At 42.4% G+C, this 16,477-nt stretch overlaps 1 protein-coding gene across 1 annotated transcript in view; it reads right to left on the bottom strand.

Annotated features, from left to right (window-relative positions):
• Window positions 1-13,528, bottom strand: part of TRAPPC10 (trafficking protein particle complex subunit 10) — a 38,914-nt gene extending 25,386 nt beyond the window's left edge. The window contains exons 1-6 of the mRNA XM_072356254.1: window positions 13,312-13,528; window positions 5,766-5,847; window positions 4,982-5,117; window positions 3,409-3,605; window positions 1,361-1,556; window positions 191-302 (exon numbers count right to left, since the gene is read on the bottom strand). Of these exons, the coding sequence (XP_072212355.1) occupies window positions 191-302; window positions 1,361-1,556; window positions 3,409-3,605; window positions 4,982-5,117; window positions 5,766-5,847; window positions 13,312-13,402 (814 nt within the window). The 5' untranslated portion in view covers window positions 13,403-13,528. The remainder of the gene's footprint in view (window positions 1-190; window positions 303-1,360; window positions 1,557-3,408; window positions 3,606-4,981; window positions 5,118-5,765; window positions 5,848-13,311) is intronic.
• Between the last annotated feature and the right edge of the window lie 2,949 nt (window positions 13,529-16,477).

The raw sequence follows: 16,477 nt of genomic DNA, 5'->3' as shown, positions 1-16,477 counted from the left end.
AGTCTTAAAGGCAAGAACTAAGAGGATACACTGAGATTGTGACAAGGGCACAACTGCCTAGCAGACCTCCACTGCAACGTACCATCTCTTTCTTCCAAGTACACGTATAGTACCCAAGGCATCATTGTCTTTTGGTGAAGCATAGCATATAAATGAATAAGGATAATATTTACCATTTGAAGACACTTACCACCAGCCCCAAAGTTCACAACATACTGAGAAAACAAGGCATCCAGTTCATCATACTGCACTAGTGCATCCTCAAACTGCTGCAGCATCTCAAAGACGAAGGCCAGTTCTTCCTTTTGACACACAAGCAAGACAATGAGCACATTATGGATACTATTTATGTTTGGTATTATAAGTTGCCTCTACACACACACAGAGCTCCAGGAAGTACTAATTCCAACATTTTTCTCCTTCCAGTAATCACATACAGAAGGAAAATCTGCCACTGTAGTGGTTGCACCCTTTCCTTATAGCACAATGATGCTAACAATAAAACCAGAAACATACAGCTACACCAGTTCATCCTACTGTGCATCCAAATTCTGATTCACTGTAACATACTGTTCATCCATCTACTGAAAGCTCAAGTTTCAAAGAAAATCTACTAAATAGTCATCTCCCATAACAGTAATAATGTCTCATATTTACACCATGAAAACACTACCGTAGTATCAGTAACGGTTCTTCAGTACACATAGAAGAGACCAAAAACTATAGTTAGAAAGAGTCGGAGAAGTAGATATATCACAACAAAGTGGTAGCAGACAAACTCAGAGGAGACATGAGGATGATGTGAAATTAATGTAGAAAAGGGAATTATACAATGACTGGAGAACTAAAAAGAATAAAGACGTTAGTTCTACTGAATAAGATATTTTTGTTTTTCTCTATATCAGCTAAAGCAGACATACTTAGAAATACAAAAACTGGAATTGAGCATTCTCTAATGGGCCTTACTCAAAACAGATGCTTCTCCACACATACTGTTAATAAACAAAGCAAAGCAATCATAGTGATATTGGCATTAAATGCCAATTACAAGTTTGAATGTCTTTGTACAACCACAGTAATAGGACATTTATCCAAAATTCACAATATTTTCTAGATGGATTTGGTGTTTGTTACACTTGACATTCATACACTTTGCAGTAGGCTTGCGTGCACAACCTCTTCAGGCTTGCCAATGTGAAAATACTGCTTTTATATCAATCTTCATCTACCCTTTCCCCTCCTGCCTCAAAGAACACACAGAGGATTAAAAATACCAGAAAGACAAGTCATTATTAGAACTAAAACTCAAAGTAATTTTTTTCTATTAAAGAAAAGGAGAAAAAAGGACAAAGATTCTTACCTGGACCATGAAATACTCGCAAAAGCTCCATCCTGGTTCAGTCCTTTTTTCTCTCAATGTTCTCATGTCATCTTCAAACTTGCCTAAGTTCTTGGTAAATGACATGAGAAGCAATGTCCTGAGTTTGGTCAGGAAGGCATTCCAAGATTCCTGAGAACGGGAAGAGTCTTTCAAAGGGTCTGAAAGTACCACACATCTGCAAAAAGATAGATAAAAATTATTTTGGGGGAAATTAAAATAAATATTTCACATATACATGCATAGCTGTAATAGAGTGCACATCTGACATGTTCACAGTGAATAAAATTTAGCTTTTAATTTAACACTCATCAAAGAAAAAAAGTCTGGGGGGAGAGAAGGAAAGGGGGCAGTATGGTTTGGTCTTTTCTTTGTCTCTTAAACTTTCCCATGTATGTTTAAGGCTGCTATATAGTTTACAGAAAACGCTTAAGAGTTTTTTACAAAGCGAGTCGTATTTGAAGCTTTAGTTTTTTTGTTTTCTTTTCAATAAAAATCAAATAATGGGTACATTATTCCAACTACTTGTACATGAGAAACTAGAGCATCCAGAAACTGGAGCATAGGAAGTTCCACACGAATGTGCGCAAGAGCTTTTTGACGGTGAGGGTGACGGAGCACTGGAACAGGCTGCCCAGGGAGGTGGTGGAGTGTCCTTCTCTGGGGATATTCAAGACCTGCCTGGACGCCTACCTGCGCAACCTGGTGTAAGGAACCTGCTTTGGCAGGGGAGTTGGACTTGATCTCTGGAGGTCCCTTCCAACCCCTACGATTCTGTGATGAGTAATAATGTTATAGCAAACCAAGAAAAAAGCCTGCCTACAAATATGATTGATAGAACAATTACAGTAACTCCTGACAAATATTCTGCAGGACAGAGATTTGTTAGACATAAAAGTATGTTCTTGCACGATGTCAATTTGTTTTACAAATGTCATGTTCTAGAACTGTCACTGCTGTGTTTTTTTTTTGGGGGGAAGGGGTTGTTGTGTTGTTGTTGTGGTGGTTTTTTAGTAACTATTTAGCAAATCACAGTAATTCACAAATAAATAAGCCTTACTTATTTACTTCTTCAGTTTTTATACCATAATCTAACAAGAGTCAAAAAAGTACAGACATCTTTAAAGGCAGAAAAATCTCTTATTTAAACTGAACACCATTTCTTATTAGAAAAGTAATGTTTCCTAACTTCCTAGTTTAATCAGTTTGCCATGAGATAATAAAAGCAAAATGTTTAAGAGTTGCCCAGACTATTTGCCCAAACAGTCCTGCAATATCCCTAACATTAAGTGGGTACAAATAAATTGCTGCCAATGTCATAACATGCTGACATGTCAGTTGGTCACTGGCAGCTCACATTAAGGTACAATGAGTGCTTTCATCTATGCCTTTAAACTATCACCCATTAGGGGGTAATCTCCTATGTAAAGTTAACTCTTGAGATTAAAACAAAATGCAAATATATTATATATTCTATGCAATGCTGCAGAATAAGGAAGAAGACTTTTGAAGTTACTTTCAAATTAAGATCCCTGTATTTTGTTGGCTTTAATGACAGCAGAAACAGTTTCATAACTTTTTTCATTGTTATTTTCCTTGGAATAACTTCAGTTTCTTCAGCTGTTTTTACGTCAATTATTTCATACTGGAAAGGTGATTTATTAAGTGAAAAGTAGAGTTCAATGGGGAAAAAAAAAAGTTAAAAACACCAGCTTCATCTTCCCCTCACACCACACTAGCACCACTTGTAGTTCTGATAACATTTCTGCACCTAAGTTCAGAAAACTGATATTAGCATGCAATTTTCCCCTTCAATCAAGATTTAGGTGTACTTGAAATACTCTCAAGACATTTCAAAGACACCACTAATCCACGAGGAATTGAAAATAAACTCCTCCTTTTATAGTTTTGGATGCTGGATGTCAGAGAAGATCCTATATAAAGCAAGGAACCTGTTACATAGGGAAGGTAAGATAAGTCCGCACGCACTAGCCAAGGGTTTAGAAGTTTGCAAGTAAAAGATACCATACCTGTCGCTTTGTTTATTACAGAAGTCATTTCTTATTTTATCTACTATAGAAGTTCGGGGAAGGATATTTGTTTTATTCTTTTTCTTGGCATCACTCTCAACTACCACAATTAGCCAGTCCACCGAGTTGTGAGCCTTGAGAACGTTCTGCCACTTGGTGATGTCATCCTTGACTGTAGTTTTGTACACTTCCGTGTCCTGAGGCGAGAAGTGGTGAATCACCAAAGCAAACAGTCATTCTAAACAATTTCAAAAGGCAACTTTTGTACTTTTGTTCCAACAGAACTAAAATATAAAGGCTTAACAAAAAGAATTAGTGACAATAAATTTACTCATTGGGAGAATCCAAATGAGCCAAGGAATGGTAAGACTTCTGGTCTTTGAATTTCATTTGTTTCTAGTAATTGATCGAGAGTACTTGGTATAATTCTTGGCAACCTTGTACTAATCACTGTACCAATCAGACCTCAGTTAATCCTCTAGATTATATTCTTAAACTTTACAACATTAGTATGCTTGACACCAAAAAGCTGAACTGTTATATTCTTGCATAATAACAGAAGCGTGGCATTTGCACCTTCTAACATTGCTCAAATCTTAAACAAAACCACTGAAGCTTGTTTGGCATTTTTTTGGTTGTTTCCAAACAGATGCATTAGATAGCTCTTATACCTGTTAGGTCAAAAAGCAGAAGTTACCTCTGTCCTCCAATTGGTCTCTATTATGAATTAGAAATGCAGTCTCTAAGCAATGAACTTCAGAGAAACAGAATTAAGACCTTCCAAATGTTATCCAGTTGTGGTGGTTTTACAGCCTGCTCCTCCATGGGTCTCTCCTGGGCTGCAGGGAGCTTCTGCTTCATGCCTGGAGCACCTCCTGCCCTCATTCTGCACTGAACTTGGTGCCTGCAGGGCTCTGCTCTCACAATTCTCACCCCTCTCTCCCAGCTGCTGTTGGGCAGTTCTTCCCTTCCTTACATCTACTCTCCCAGAGCACACCCAGTGATGCTCACAGCTCAGCTCTACCCAGCAATGTTCCCTTTTAGAGCAGCTGGAGCTAGCTCTGCTCTGACACTGGGCAGCTGCTGGGCTCTGCTCACTTCAGCCCACTGCTACTAAAACTTTTCCATCTGAACCCAATACACCAGTTTAGACCACTGATGCATACTAACAGCTGACATATGCAGAGGATGAAATAAAAATATGCATTCTTTTTAAGATTTAACCTCATGAATAGATCATAACCAAAATAATCTGGTCACATTTCTGTATCATGTAGCAAATGCACTGTGCTACTGCAATAACACTTTTAGACTTTGGGTTTTTTAATGACAGAATGCTTAAAAAGCATCTATTCAAAAGCCTGTCCTTAGTGTCAAGCAACATTACAAACACCACTTATAACAATAATAATACTTAAGTTGACAAGTTTCTGACTTACTGGGTACACATGTTTATGCATTGCAAATTTAACTGTTCAAGCAAACAAACACAAAAAGCAAGGAAAAAAAAACCAACAACAGAGAAGGCAAGTTGAAAGTCAAAGCAATTCAATTTTGTTTTCCTAATACTTACACAACATTCTGTCCAATAAATATGAAGAAAGGGAAAAGTCAGAAGAGCCTTATTCCCCTCTTTGGGTAGCAGCTCCTCTTTAAACTGAACAAAGTTTGATTCTAGATGAATCATCTTTGGAGCACGGCCATAAGACCTGAAAAATTCAAAAACCGAAATTAGCAACCGAGACATGTAGCAGAACCCAAAAATGAAAATGGATTTTGTTGAATAAACTGAAAAGCTCTGGGTACTGGAAACTCAAGAACTAGGCTTGCAGTAGTTTACATACAGTTAGCTAAAATATGGTATCACTTGAAGTGTTATTATAGATGCTCCTTTTTGCAAGAACAGCAGCTAGAAGCTCTTCAGCTTTCGTTAAAAGATTTTCTATACTTCCAAGACCTCCAAAAGTAGAAAATTCTAAATAAGAAAATTCCCAAAATATTTTCCTCCACCAGAACACACAGTGGGCCATACCAAGGATTCTGCAGGAAGATTCATCTAAAATGCTACCTATATTGTCATGAATAAGAGAAGCACATCCCTTTCAAAACTGCCAAAGCACATCAAGGCACGTACCAAAGCAACAGTAACAACAATAAGAAACACAGCACTACTATTATTTTCCTCCAGGTAAATTTCAACACAGCTGAAGTGCAGAAATGAGCATTCTGAGCATTTACCTTGATTAATTAAGGCAGGTGCCACATATGACTCACTTTACGGTAAAAGCTTCCCACAGCACTATGTGCAAGTTTAGTAACATACTGAAAAAGTACTACAGAACCGAATGCAAATTTACCTCCTCCATTCCATGGGTTCTCTTGGAAGCTGCTGAGAAAGTATAGGATAGAGGGAAGTAAATAAGTTCTGATCTCCAGCACCTAAACATGAAAGAAAATACTTCATTATGTGCAAATCACAATAAGTAAATAAATAAATAATCGTATTAAGAAACTACACTCCAGTTTGCTTCAATTAAAAAGTTGTATTTTTATTTGCTGTGTGGACACTTGAGTCTAGCACAACAACCTAATACAACATCCCAACAAGGCACATAATGCGTACGCTATTATAACTTCCTTCCTTCTGCAGTTTTTCACATGGCTACTGCTAGTACAAGGCAACTTACTGCCACTTCAGAAAGATCAAGTGCCAGGCCCCTGGAGCTGGGCCTGTAAGGATACCCAGGCCTGAGGTTATGTTTGAATCACTTTGGCTGTAACAACTGCATTAACTGCCAACACCACTAGAGCAGCTGCTTACATACAAAGTAAGTCTACACAGGGCCACTGTGCAAGAAAAAATACTATCAGCAACCCAACACTGATTTTAAAATTCTGCTCATTTCCTTCAATTGCAGGGATGATACAAGGAGGAAACAGCTTTAATGTTAAGTTCTCTTAAATTCTGACTCTCATCAGCACTTTTGAGCAAAGAGATGGTGAACTCTGGAACAGGGTACTTTGTCAGACATGCCTGAAACCAAACTGAGCAGTCAACCGTACTAGACATGGTATAATGCCTCAACAGTCCATCACGATGAAAGAGAAAATAGTACACGTCACTTCTGTCAAATAAACACATTCCAATGAGAAAAGGAGTAAGGCCATAAATATATATTTCATAGCATTTGATAAGAGTTACCTATTATGACACACGTGCATTCTGATGTTGGGAAAATGAGCTGGCCCATACTAGCTGTGATATCGTTTATGCTATCTCTCATATGCATCCTGCCCTGAACTTATCTCAGCTATTGCTCTCTTCTCTGTGGCTTCTCTTCTCTTCTGCTCCTTTTGGCTTTATCTTCCCTTTTTTGAGACTGCAAATTAATTTTTTCTTAAAATCTTTTTTCCTTCCTCCAAAAGCTCCACGTTCTCACTCTCCTTCCCCCACGCCCTACCCAGGATCCCTGGAGCTGAAGAGTTATGCTTTCCAATTACCACGTTAAACAGGCATACAGCAAGTTGGCTCTTTCCTGGCAGTTTTCCACTTGTTTCCTCTTTATAATCACATGCTGTTGTACAGACCAACCTGAACAAAGGATTTTCTTGCCTTTCTGCAGAAGAGAGAGCTGAAGCTGGAGAAGAACCTGACATGCTCTCTTTTCCCTCCCATTAAGCACGTAACAAGGAATTGCTTCTAATAGGAGCTTATTAAACTTCAATTAGAATCACAGAATCAAAGAATGGCTTGGGCTGGAGGGGACCCCAAGGATCAAGTTCCAACCCCCCTGCCACAGGCAGGGCCACCAACCTTCAGATCTGGTACTAGACTAGGTTGCCCATGGTCCCATCCAACATGGCCCTGAACACCTCCAGGGATGGGACACGTACAGTCTCTCTGGGCAGCCTGTACCAGCATCTCACCACAATTAAAGTAACGAGCCTCCCCCTGGCATCCAACCTAAACCTTAGCTCTCTGAGCTTAAAACCACTGCCCCTTGTCCTATCATTGCCTACCTTTGTAAAAAGTTGATTCCTCTTCATTTTAATACCCTTTTAAATACTGGAAGGCTGCAATGAGGTCACCTTGCAGCCTTCTCCAAGCTGAACAAGCCCAGCTCCCTCAGCCTGTCTTGACAGGGGAAATGTTCCAGCCCTCTGAACATCTTTGTGGCCCTCCTTTGGTTGGGAATTAGGTTGGGAATCCTTTTACAGTCCACCCATCTTTTCATAGTTTTCTCAAATATACCACTTTGACCATCAGCCACCAGCATGGTGCAATAATCACACACTAAACAAACAAGTTTGATTAAACACCAGAACAAGTAAACCCAGGTGCTCTAACATCTGACCAAAACAGCTGGTGTTCAGTGACACCATTACCTAAAATTGCTTAAAAATAAACCAATAGTCACTCTGTGATTACTGCTTTAGCCTGAAGTCTCCAGAAAGTTACAGAACAAGCACTTCACTCTTGACTCTGCACTTTCTCCTGCTCTGTTTGAGTTAAGTGTAGCACACGAAATCTTTAATACTATAAACAAATTGTGAAATGAATACTGAAACAAGCGTTGGCTATACTGCTTAATGCTATCTCATACTAAGTTACAACATCACCATAAGAAGGGCCATAAAAAACTGTTTATTGATTTGCAACTCATTACTGCCCATAGAAAGTGAAATACGGCTCAGTGATTTAGCAACAGCACACTGACCACATCAAAGTGATAGCCTGGGAAGCTTGGAGCCTGACACAAAGAAAGGAGAACGACAGATATTGCCTCTGGAGCACAGCAAAGTGCTCTTCTGAACTGCACCTAAAAATCCAGTTTGCACCCCAGAATGTCTGAGAATGCAACATCTTGAGTAAAAAGATCATTTCCATAATGCAGAAAAGGTACTAAATGGTAATATGTATTGAAGTGCCCTCCTATTACAGACAACCACATCGCATTGTCAGCTGAAGAAAGACCTTATTTGTGATCCATGCAAGACTATCCTCAATGATCAGAGGAAAAAGGAGAACAGATCTCCAATGCAAGCCACATCAGCTTATCTTTTGAACACGGACCAAACACAACCACTGAGTATTACAAACACCCAAAGGATTGCAGCATTTCAGGTCCTGCTCAACTAGACCCTATATCTACTGTCATCAGCAAGTTTGAGCCATTTCATCAAACACTGAAAATGAAGCTATCAGCAGGCAACACTAGCACAAAACTGACACAGGACGAACATCAGATGAGTTGTAGATGCCCCCTCCCTGGAAGCACTCAAGGCAAGGCTGAATGGGGCTTTGGATCTAGAGGGAGGTGTCCCTGCCTACAGCAGGGGGTTGGAACTGGATGGTCTTAAAGGTCCCTTCCAACCCAAAACATTCTATTAGGGTCAGGACTATGCTTTAGTGGGTTTGTTTAGCTTTTATTCTCCAATATTGTTCCACACTAATCTTTCTGATCTCATTTATTATTAAATTGGTAAAATGTCCTGCTATGGTTTTTTTTTTTCCACAGTTCACCGGCCTGTTATAAACGTATCAATCTAAAGTCGTGGAAGGTTCTGTCTGTTGTTTGTTTGGGGGTTTTGTTGTTTTGCTTTTGTTTTTAAGAAGGTCCTCCTGCTCCCAACCTGGATTCATTTCCCAAAGAGAACTGAAAGCTAAAACACAAGACATCTTATTTGCTATATAAAAACCGAACCTAATTCACTTGTAACTCGTAGAAGAAATCTCTTGTAGTAAGTTTTTCCATCTTAGTGCTGCACCGCTATGTTTATAAGATAGGAGTTAACACTAACAAGAAAATGCTGCCTCTTCTCATTATAAAGGTCATTAGATATAAGTACAGAATAATATCAGACCACCTCCTCAATGGTAACAACTTACAGAGCAGACAGGAAGCCTGTTTGCAAACAGACAGAACACGCTTCTGCAGGATGTAATTGTTTAAAGGGTCTCCCCAGCAGCAAATCACTGATCAATTAGGCTACATGCCACTTCTTGTTTGGCACATTTTAAGACCTCTACCTACTAGTGATACAAGATCGTTTGAATCAAGCTCTTCCAATTCCACGATAGTATCCTTAACTGCAAACACTCCTTCTCACACATAAAAGAATTACAACCCTCCAAACATCCCTTTTGCTTTCATTATTCCTTTCTATTTTTGCTGTTCCAGTAGATATTTGCAGACATTTCCCATTCTCAGGCCTACAATACTCTTCCTCTTGCTGTACCACAGCACATACTGAACACAGATCAGATGAAAGCGATGCAACCTATTCTCCCAAGAGAGATAGGAAGTTCTTTCTATTACAAGCAGTGACAGCGAGAACAAATTATACACAGTTTTATACATAAACAGATACTACACGTTGATAAGGAGCATTCAACAACTACTTGACAATAGCTGCAAAAGAACAGCTTGGCAGAAAAGCTCTGAGAAAACTATTACATTACTTCATTCAGCAAGATGGTCTACAGCCTTCAACTTGCTCTTTATGTGGATAACAACACAAAGTATAAACCAGCTACATAAGGACAAGTTCTTTAATCAGAACACTTGGCATGCATTTGAATGAACATTATATTACTGTTCCAAAGACCTTCTCAAATTAAATTTAAAATACGACCCAAGAAACGCAAGCAGCATTGTTCAGGTTTGCTAAGAAAGCAATCTACTTTGCTTAAAGATTATGCCAAGTCAGCACTGCGAGGAAGATACCGAAGTCCAAGATGTCTGAGGCTCAACCTGCCTCTTCGAATAAAAAACAATTGACAATGCTAAAAATAGTATCTCAGCAGTGAGGAAAAGCTAGAGGCTGACTGGTGAGGGCTTGCAATGTGACGTATCACAGTGAGAATATCCACAGCTGGATATGCGAAAGTCCCCACTGGGTTTAAGACTGACAGTACACAAACATGCTTCAAACTACTCCGGAAAGGAATCATCATGGCACTCAGGCCTAACTGAGGAGAATGACTTCATACTACATGGGATGCTGCCATTTTGAGGAAAGGTGGAATAAACCAAACAAACAAGAGAGGACCAGCATCAGTCTGTGAATATACTACCTTTTCCATTCTTACATAATACGGTTATCTGCTCGCCTACAGAAACTCTCTTCAGAGTTGTAGTTAGCTACATGACAAGAGCAGTGTTAAAAACTGCATTTGCCATAGACAGCAATTATACAAGCCACATAGGAGCTGCCATTTTTATTCGATAGGCCGAAGCGTACATAACCACAGTGCTACATTCAGGATTGGATCAAATTGGAAACTGATTACTTGCACAACAGAGACAAACACATAGCTTTGGAAGAACAACTCTCCCATTTCTTTTCTCCACAGAAGCACTCCTTTGAAAATATGCTCAAATGTATTTCAAGTAGGTAAAAACGCTTGTTTGCAAAATACTACATGTACTGCGTTGGGAAAACAGGGTTCGTACCAAAAGAACCAAACTTTTCTCCTCCGTTCTTAATTACCAGAAATAAACTCTGAAAGTCAACAGGAGCATTTCACAATCTTGTAGCAAAGGGAAATAAATATTTAGGTTCTGACACGCAGCCTCTATTATCTTCACATAAACAAAAGCTGGTCACAGAATCACCGAATCAAAGGGGTTGGAAGGGACCTCTGGAGACCATCAGGTCCACTCCTCTCTGAAAGTAGGTTCCCTACAGTATGCCACATGGGACAGCATCCAGGAAGACCTTGAATAGTCTCCAGAGGAGACTCCACCGCCTGTCCTTGTATCTCCTTGCAGTTCCGTTCCCCTTCACATACATCTGCTGGGTAGGACATTTATCCCAGACAACTTCACCAGAGACGTCATCTCTAAGTGCTTTTACTCAACTAGCTTTATCTTTTGAATTCAGTTTTCTCGGATAGCCAATTCCAATTCACATCAGAAAAGTTTTAGTGCCATACTGCTGTCGTGGTTGCTCACAGCTCCTGTAGTCCAGCAGCAAAGCACACAAATGATGCTTAGTGTTTACCTTGTATCTCACTTGTAGATATGCTGCCATCATGCTGCATGGTGATGAGTCTAAAACATTTTGCAAATACAAAATACACTCGCTATATGAAGTAATTATTTTTAAAATCAGGTACCTGGGATTGATTGAAAACTGATTCCAAACTATCATTTGGAATTTTGAGTTTCCTTGTACAAAGAGACCAGAGAGCCTGAGGTAAAGCTGCACGTACTTAAGCAAACTGAAAGCTACTTTACATATCCCAATCATACACGAACAGTAAAGACTGATACGTATCCCACCTCCTCTCCCTCATATATACACACGCCAGTTCTGGATACAATACAAAACCAGCAAACCTAAAGAACGCTTCACCTCATCCTGAATAGTACTGTGACACCAATGGGGATCACAGAACCATATGGGTTGGAAGGGGCCTCTGGAGACTGACTACAACAACCCCTGCAAAAACAGAAGCCCTACAGTAGACTGCACAGTCAATGATATCCCTCATGTGTTTCTAGTATGTTCATTTTTCTGTCTTTAGACCCAAAATGGATTTCAAAGGTGTCTTGAAATAGGCAAGGATAGAATATTCAATAAAGATATCACTGATTTCTGTTTAGGAGCTGCATCTGAGATCAATTAAAAAGTTTAAGAAGAGTATAGTTATAAAAGAGTCTGGAGATAATTATATATATATTTACAAACATTATTCTGTAATTATGTAGTTAGGAGTTTACATTTGAATATCAATATCAGTCTAAGACATAAATCATTAGTCAGGAAATACAACAGATGCTGACTCTGTACTAAGACAATACACAAACGTGGAACAGTTTTTATTCTGCAAGCACATAAAGTATGACCACGGCTTTACTGATAAAGTGCAAATAGTCACATGCAAAGCAGCTGGGGCCCCTCGGTGTGCTCAGCCCAGAGCAGAGGAGCTGAGGGGAGGCCTGATGGTGGCTGCAGCTCCTCACAGGGAGCGGAGGGGCAGCGCTGAGCTCTGCTCTGTGTGACAGCGACAGGGCCCGAGGGAACGGCATGGAGCTGTGCCAGGGGAGGGGCAGCTGGGGGGCAGGGAAAGGGGCTGCACCACAGGGCGGTGGGCATGGAACGGGATGCACAGGGCTGTGGGCACGGCCCCCAGTGCTGGAGTTCTGGGAGCATTTGGACAGTGCTATCAGGCATAGGGTTTGGATTTGGGGTGGCCCCATATGGAACCCTGAGTTGGACTTGATGGTCCTTATAGGTCCCTTCCAACTCAGGATATTCTGTGACTCTAATTGTTGTTTTTTGATATCACAGATGAATCTGTGTGTTAAAGCACACAGAACTCTGTGGCTGACCCCCACCCATAAGCAGCACTACAGCTATAGTTCACGTGTTTAAGCAAACTCTGTGTGCCATGCTCTACACCTGCAAGAACACAAGAGCTCCTGTTTGCCATCAGGGCCAGCGTCCACACGTCACGCCTTACACCTGAGGGAACTAATCCATCACTGGAACCGCAGGACGTGGCTCGTTAAACACACACACTGCCTTTTAGAGACAGAGCTAAAGCACAATAGTTAGGGATTCAATTATAACGTCAGCGGGAACCCACCAGCAGCGACCCCTCCTCACCACAGAGGCACGCCTTCCGCCTCACCCTCAGCAGCACTACACCGACAAGAAGTTCGGGGCATAAGTTTTATTGCCACGTTTGCACCCTAAGCACCTGCTGCCCCTCGAGCCACGTTCCTTATTCACCGCTACCCCATAACACACCCAAGGAACGCAGGGCCACGACGAGGGGCGGCAGAGCGGCCACCGACCCGCTCCCCAGTGCCGTTTTCCGCACACAAAGCTGCGGGGTGCCTCCGTCGGGAGGCCGCCGCCCCTCTGCCCTCCCCGCCCGGCCGCACTCACAGGTGACGATGGGCTTGTTCTCCATGGTGTAGATCACCGGCGGCTTCTCCCCGCCCTCCTCCTCGCCGGCCGCCGCCGCGGCGGGGTCCATGAGCGGGCGGGGCCCTCAGCCCCGACTCCCCCGCCCGCCCGGCGCCATGGAAACGCCGCTGCCGCCGCCGCCGGGGGGGCTGCCACGGGCCGCGCCTCCGCCGGGCCTGCTCGCGGCCCCCGCGCCCCTTCCCCGCCGCGCCGCTCCGCTCCGGAGGGGAAGGCGTGCGGGCTCATCCGCTTCCTGGATCACCGGCGGAGCATTACCGCTTCCGGGGAGCGCAGCGAACGGCCAGCGAGAGGCGACGCCGTCCGGGCCGGGCGCGGCTACCGACGGGCGGAGGGAAAGGGGAGCGGGGCAGGGCAGCGGAGGGCCGGAGAGCGGTGCGCCTGCGCGGGGCGGACCGGACGTTGAGGGAAGGCAGGTCGGGGCAGGGCGCTGCGGGGTACCGGAGTGAGAGCTCGGAGCCTCTCGTGGCGGGGGCCTGATGTAGGTGAGGCGACAGGGGAAAATTCTTTCCTCAGAGGGCGGTGAGGCGCTGGCACAGCTGCCCAGAGAAGCTGTGGTGCCCCATCCCTGGAGGCGCTCAAGGCCAGGTTGGATGGGGCCCGGGGCAGCCCTGCCCACGGCAAGGGTTGGGGCTGAATAATCTTTAAGGCCCCATCGAGCCCAAGCCATCCTTGGTTCAGTAATAACTATAGGGCTCTGAAGCACAGAATAATAATGCTGAGGAGCCTAAAACATTCCCACAGTGCTCCGAGGCGCTCGGGTGGGAGCATGTGCACCTGCATTGTCTTTCCACTGACCTCAGGCACGCCGGTCAGCACTGTTGCAAGCCATCTGGAAGATGGGCTTTACAGGTCGCAGCCAGTAAGGTGGCAGATGGCTGGTTTATAATTCGGCTGGAAGAAAGGTAGCTTGTGCAGTGCGTGAGGCCAGCGTGAGGATTGCAGGCAGCAGAGCACGTGGCACGGGCTGGTGAGCACAGGGAGGTGAGTGAGGTGCTGGGGCAAAGCCAGCCTACGCGCAGGTACATCTTGGTTTCAGAGCCACAAAGAGCAGCTGGAACGTACCAGCAAATACGGCCCACAAAGCTTCATGATTTATAATGTCTTTTAATACATAGATATAATACAGTATTGCACTTCTTTTATATCTGAATATCTTGCATTAGACTAAAGTAGTCATAAAATTGGCTCATCTTACTGCAGCCGCTGTTTGCAGTATCACTAATAAGTTTATGGCATATACATGGTTTCCTGAAACAAACAAACAAAAAAAAAATAGTTACACGTGTGGAAAATAGTGAATTGCTTCTTGTCAGATCCAACGTGAATATATTCCATACATTCATCAAATTGGCCATCCTGCAAAGACCGAACCAACACAGGTGTGAAAGCAGGCAAATGTGGGTTAAATACGTGTCAATCTCTTATAGCAAATCTCCTGTTAGCATACAGTGCTTGTCCCCTTTTCTCAGAGATTAGAGCTAAGGTCAGTAGTTCAGGGGGATTAAGGTTTTAGTCACTACAGAATTTGAGTCTCTTTGGATTTAGTAGGTATTTCCCTGAAACTAAAACAACAGCCCTAGCCAGATTTTGGGCATAAAACTTCTTCCTAATCACGTTAGCAGAGCAGAATCATGCTAGGAGCTGAACTTGGGGCTACTTGTAGCGAGCTGCTGCTTGTGCAAGCGCTTCTAAGCACTTCTCCTAAGCATCAGCATTATCATTTTTATTACAGCAATGAGCTCAGTACCCAAGTAGGTCACCCCTGTGATGGATATTGACTTTGAGGTGCACTGTAATGGAATAGATTAACCTAGGAGGCATCTGTATGAGTGAATGGAAAGCCCTATATGCTACCTGACCAAGAAGAGACTTCTGGTTTCTGAGCCTGTGTGCATCTCAGCTTCTGAAGTTGAGACTGCTGAAACAGAAACATGCACAAGCCTTTCCTCCTTACTAAGCTGTCTGGTTTCTCCACATAGGCAGCTGTGTTGTGAACAGGAGCCACAGCATGCTCTACTGACTCTTGAGATGGATGTTTACACAAACAGGGCTCTGGGTGCATGTGAATCTACTAGCAGCAAGGAAAAAAACATTGGAAAAAATGAACTCTCTCTGAAAACAAGGGACACAAACTCACTTTTCAGTTGAAAATGTAGGCCGTGCTCTTGCCGCTAACTTTCTAACTGTGCTTCAAGCGTTAACTGTTATTAGTAGCAATGGCTGATGTTTATTCTTCCTAATTTCACGTTGTTTCTCTACACTGAGCTTTCAAGCCAGCTCACTTTCCACTGATTTCACTTCTCTCTGCAGTAGCATCAAACAGAATTTAAAGTTGTCTTCATAAAAATTTCATATGGCTGTAATTGCTAGTGTTAGTCCTGTTAGTATTTGCTCTTATTGATGACTCAAAGACTTATGCGTCCAGTACTCACAGCCATCAGACAGTCCCACCAGTATAAGATGAGTCATGCTATGTGGCTAATTTCTAGTTAGGTGTGTTTTGAGTCATTTCTATGGCTTTTGGAAACACTTTCTCCAGGAGGAGGAATGAAGGCTGACTTGAAAGGTGAGGACTGTATCAGAGAAAGGAGCTAGCTTAATATTTTCTGTATATATATATGTATATGTATATATATATATGTTGCACAGTGATTAATGTAAGCAATTAAAGAGTTAAATTTCCTCATCCCCTTCTGTCCCATATGCTTTTAAGTGCATACCCACATGGCACAGGTGTCAAACACAGGAAGCCTGCATATCTAACCTCCCCCCTTCCTGCTCCTGAATTTCCATTTCCTTTTTCTCCCCTCAGCTCTTTTTCTCTTGCTGGTTTGTTTAAGTGATGTTCTTTGCAAGGCAGGACAAAGAATTTCATTATCTCTGTAAAATATTTAGCACTTTTAAGTTGTCGAAAATAAGACATAGCTTTAGGCCCAAGTACAGTACCAGAGAGATTAATGAGCTCAATAACTGCAAGAGAAGCAGCAGTAGTTTTGCGAGGAACTGGATCCTCTGACTCAGGTCTCCCAAAGGGCTAGAAGGTTAATTAAGCCCTGGCTCATTGTTATAGCACTAAATCCTAACGTATGATGTCAATCTTTGTGTCTCTACTGGGACAATTCTT

This window comes from Excalfactoria chinensis, chromosome 1, assembly GCF_039878825.1.
Source record: "Excalfactoria chinensis isolate bCotChi1 chromosome 1, bCotChi1.hap2, whole genome shotgun sequence".
NCBI classification, from domain to species: Eukaryota; Metazoa; Chordata; class Aves; order Galliformes; family Phasianidae; genus Excalfactoria; species Excalfactoria chinensis.
Note: the sequence above shows the minus strand (reverse complement) of the source record. Positions and strands in the feature narration are given on the sequence as shown.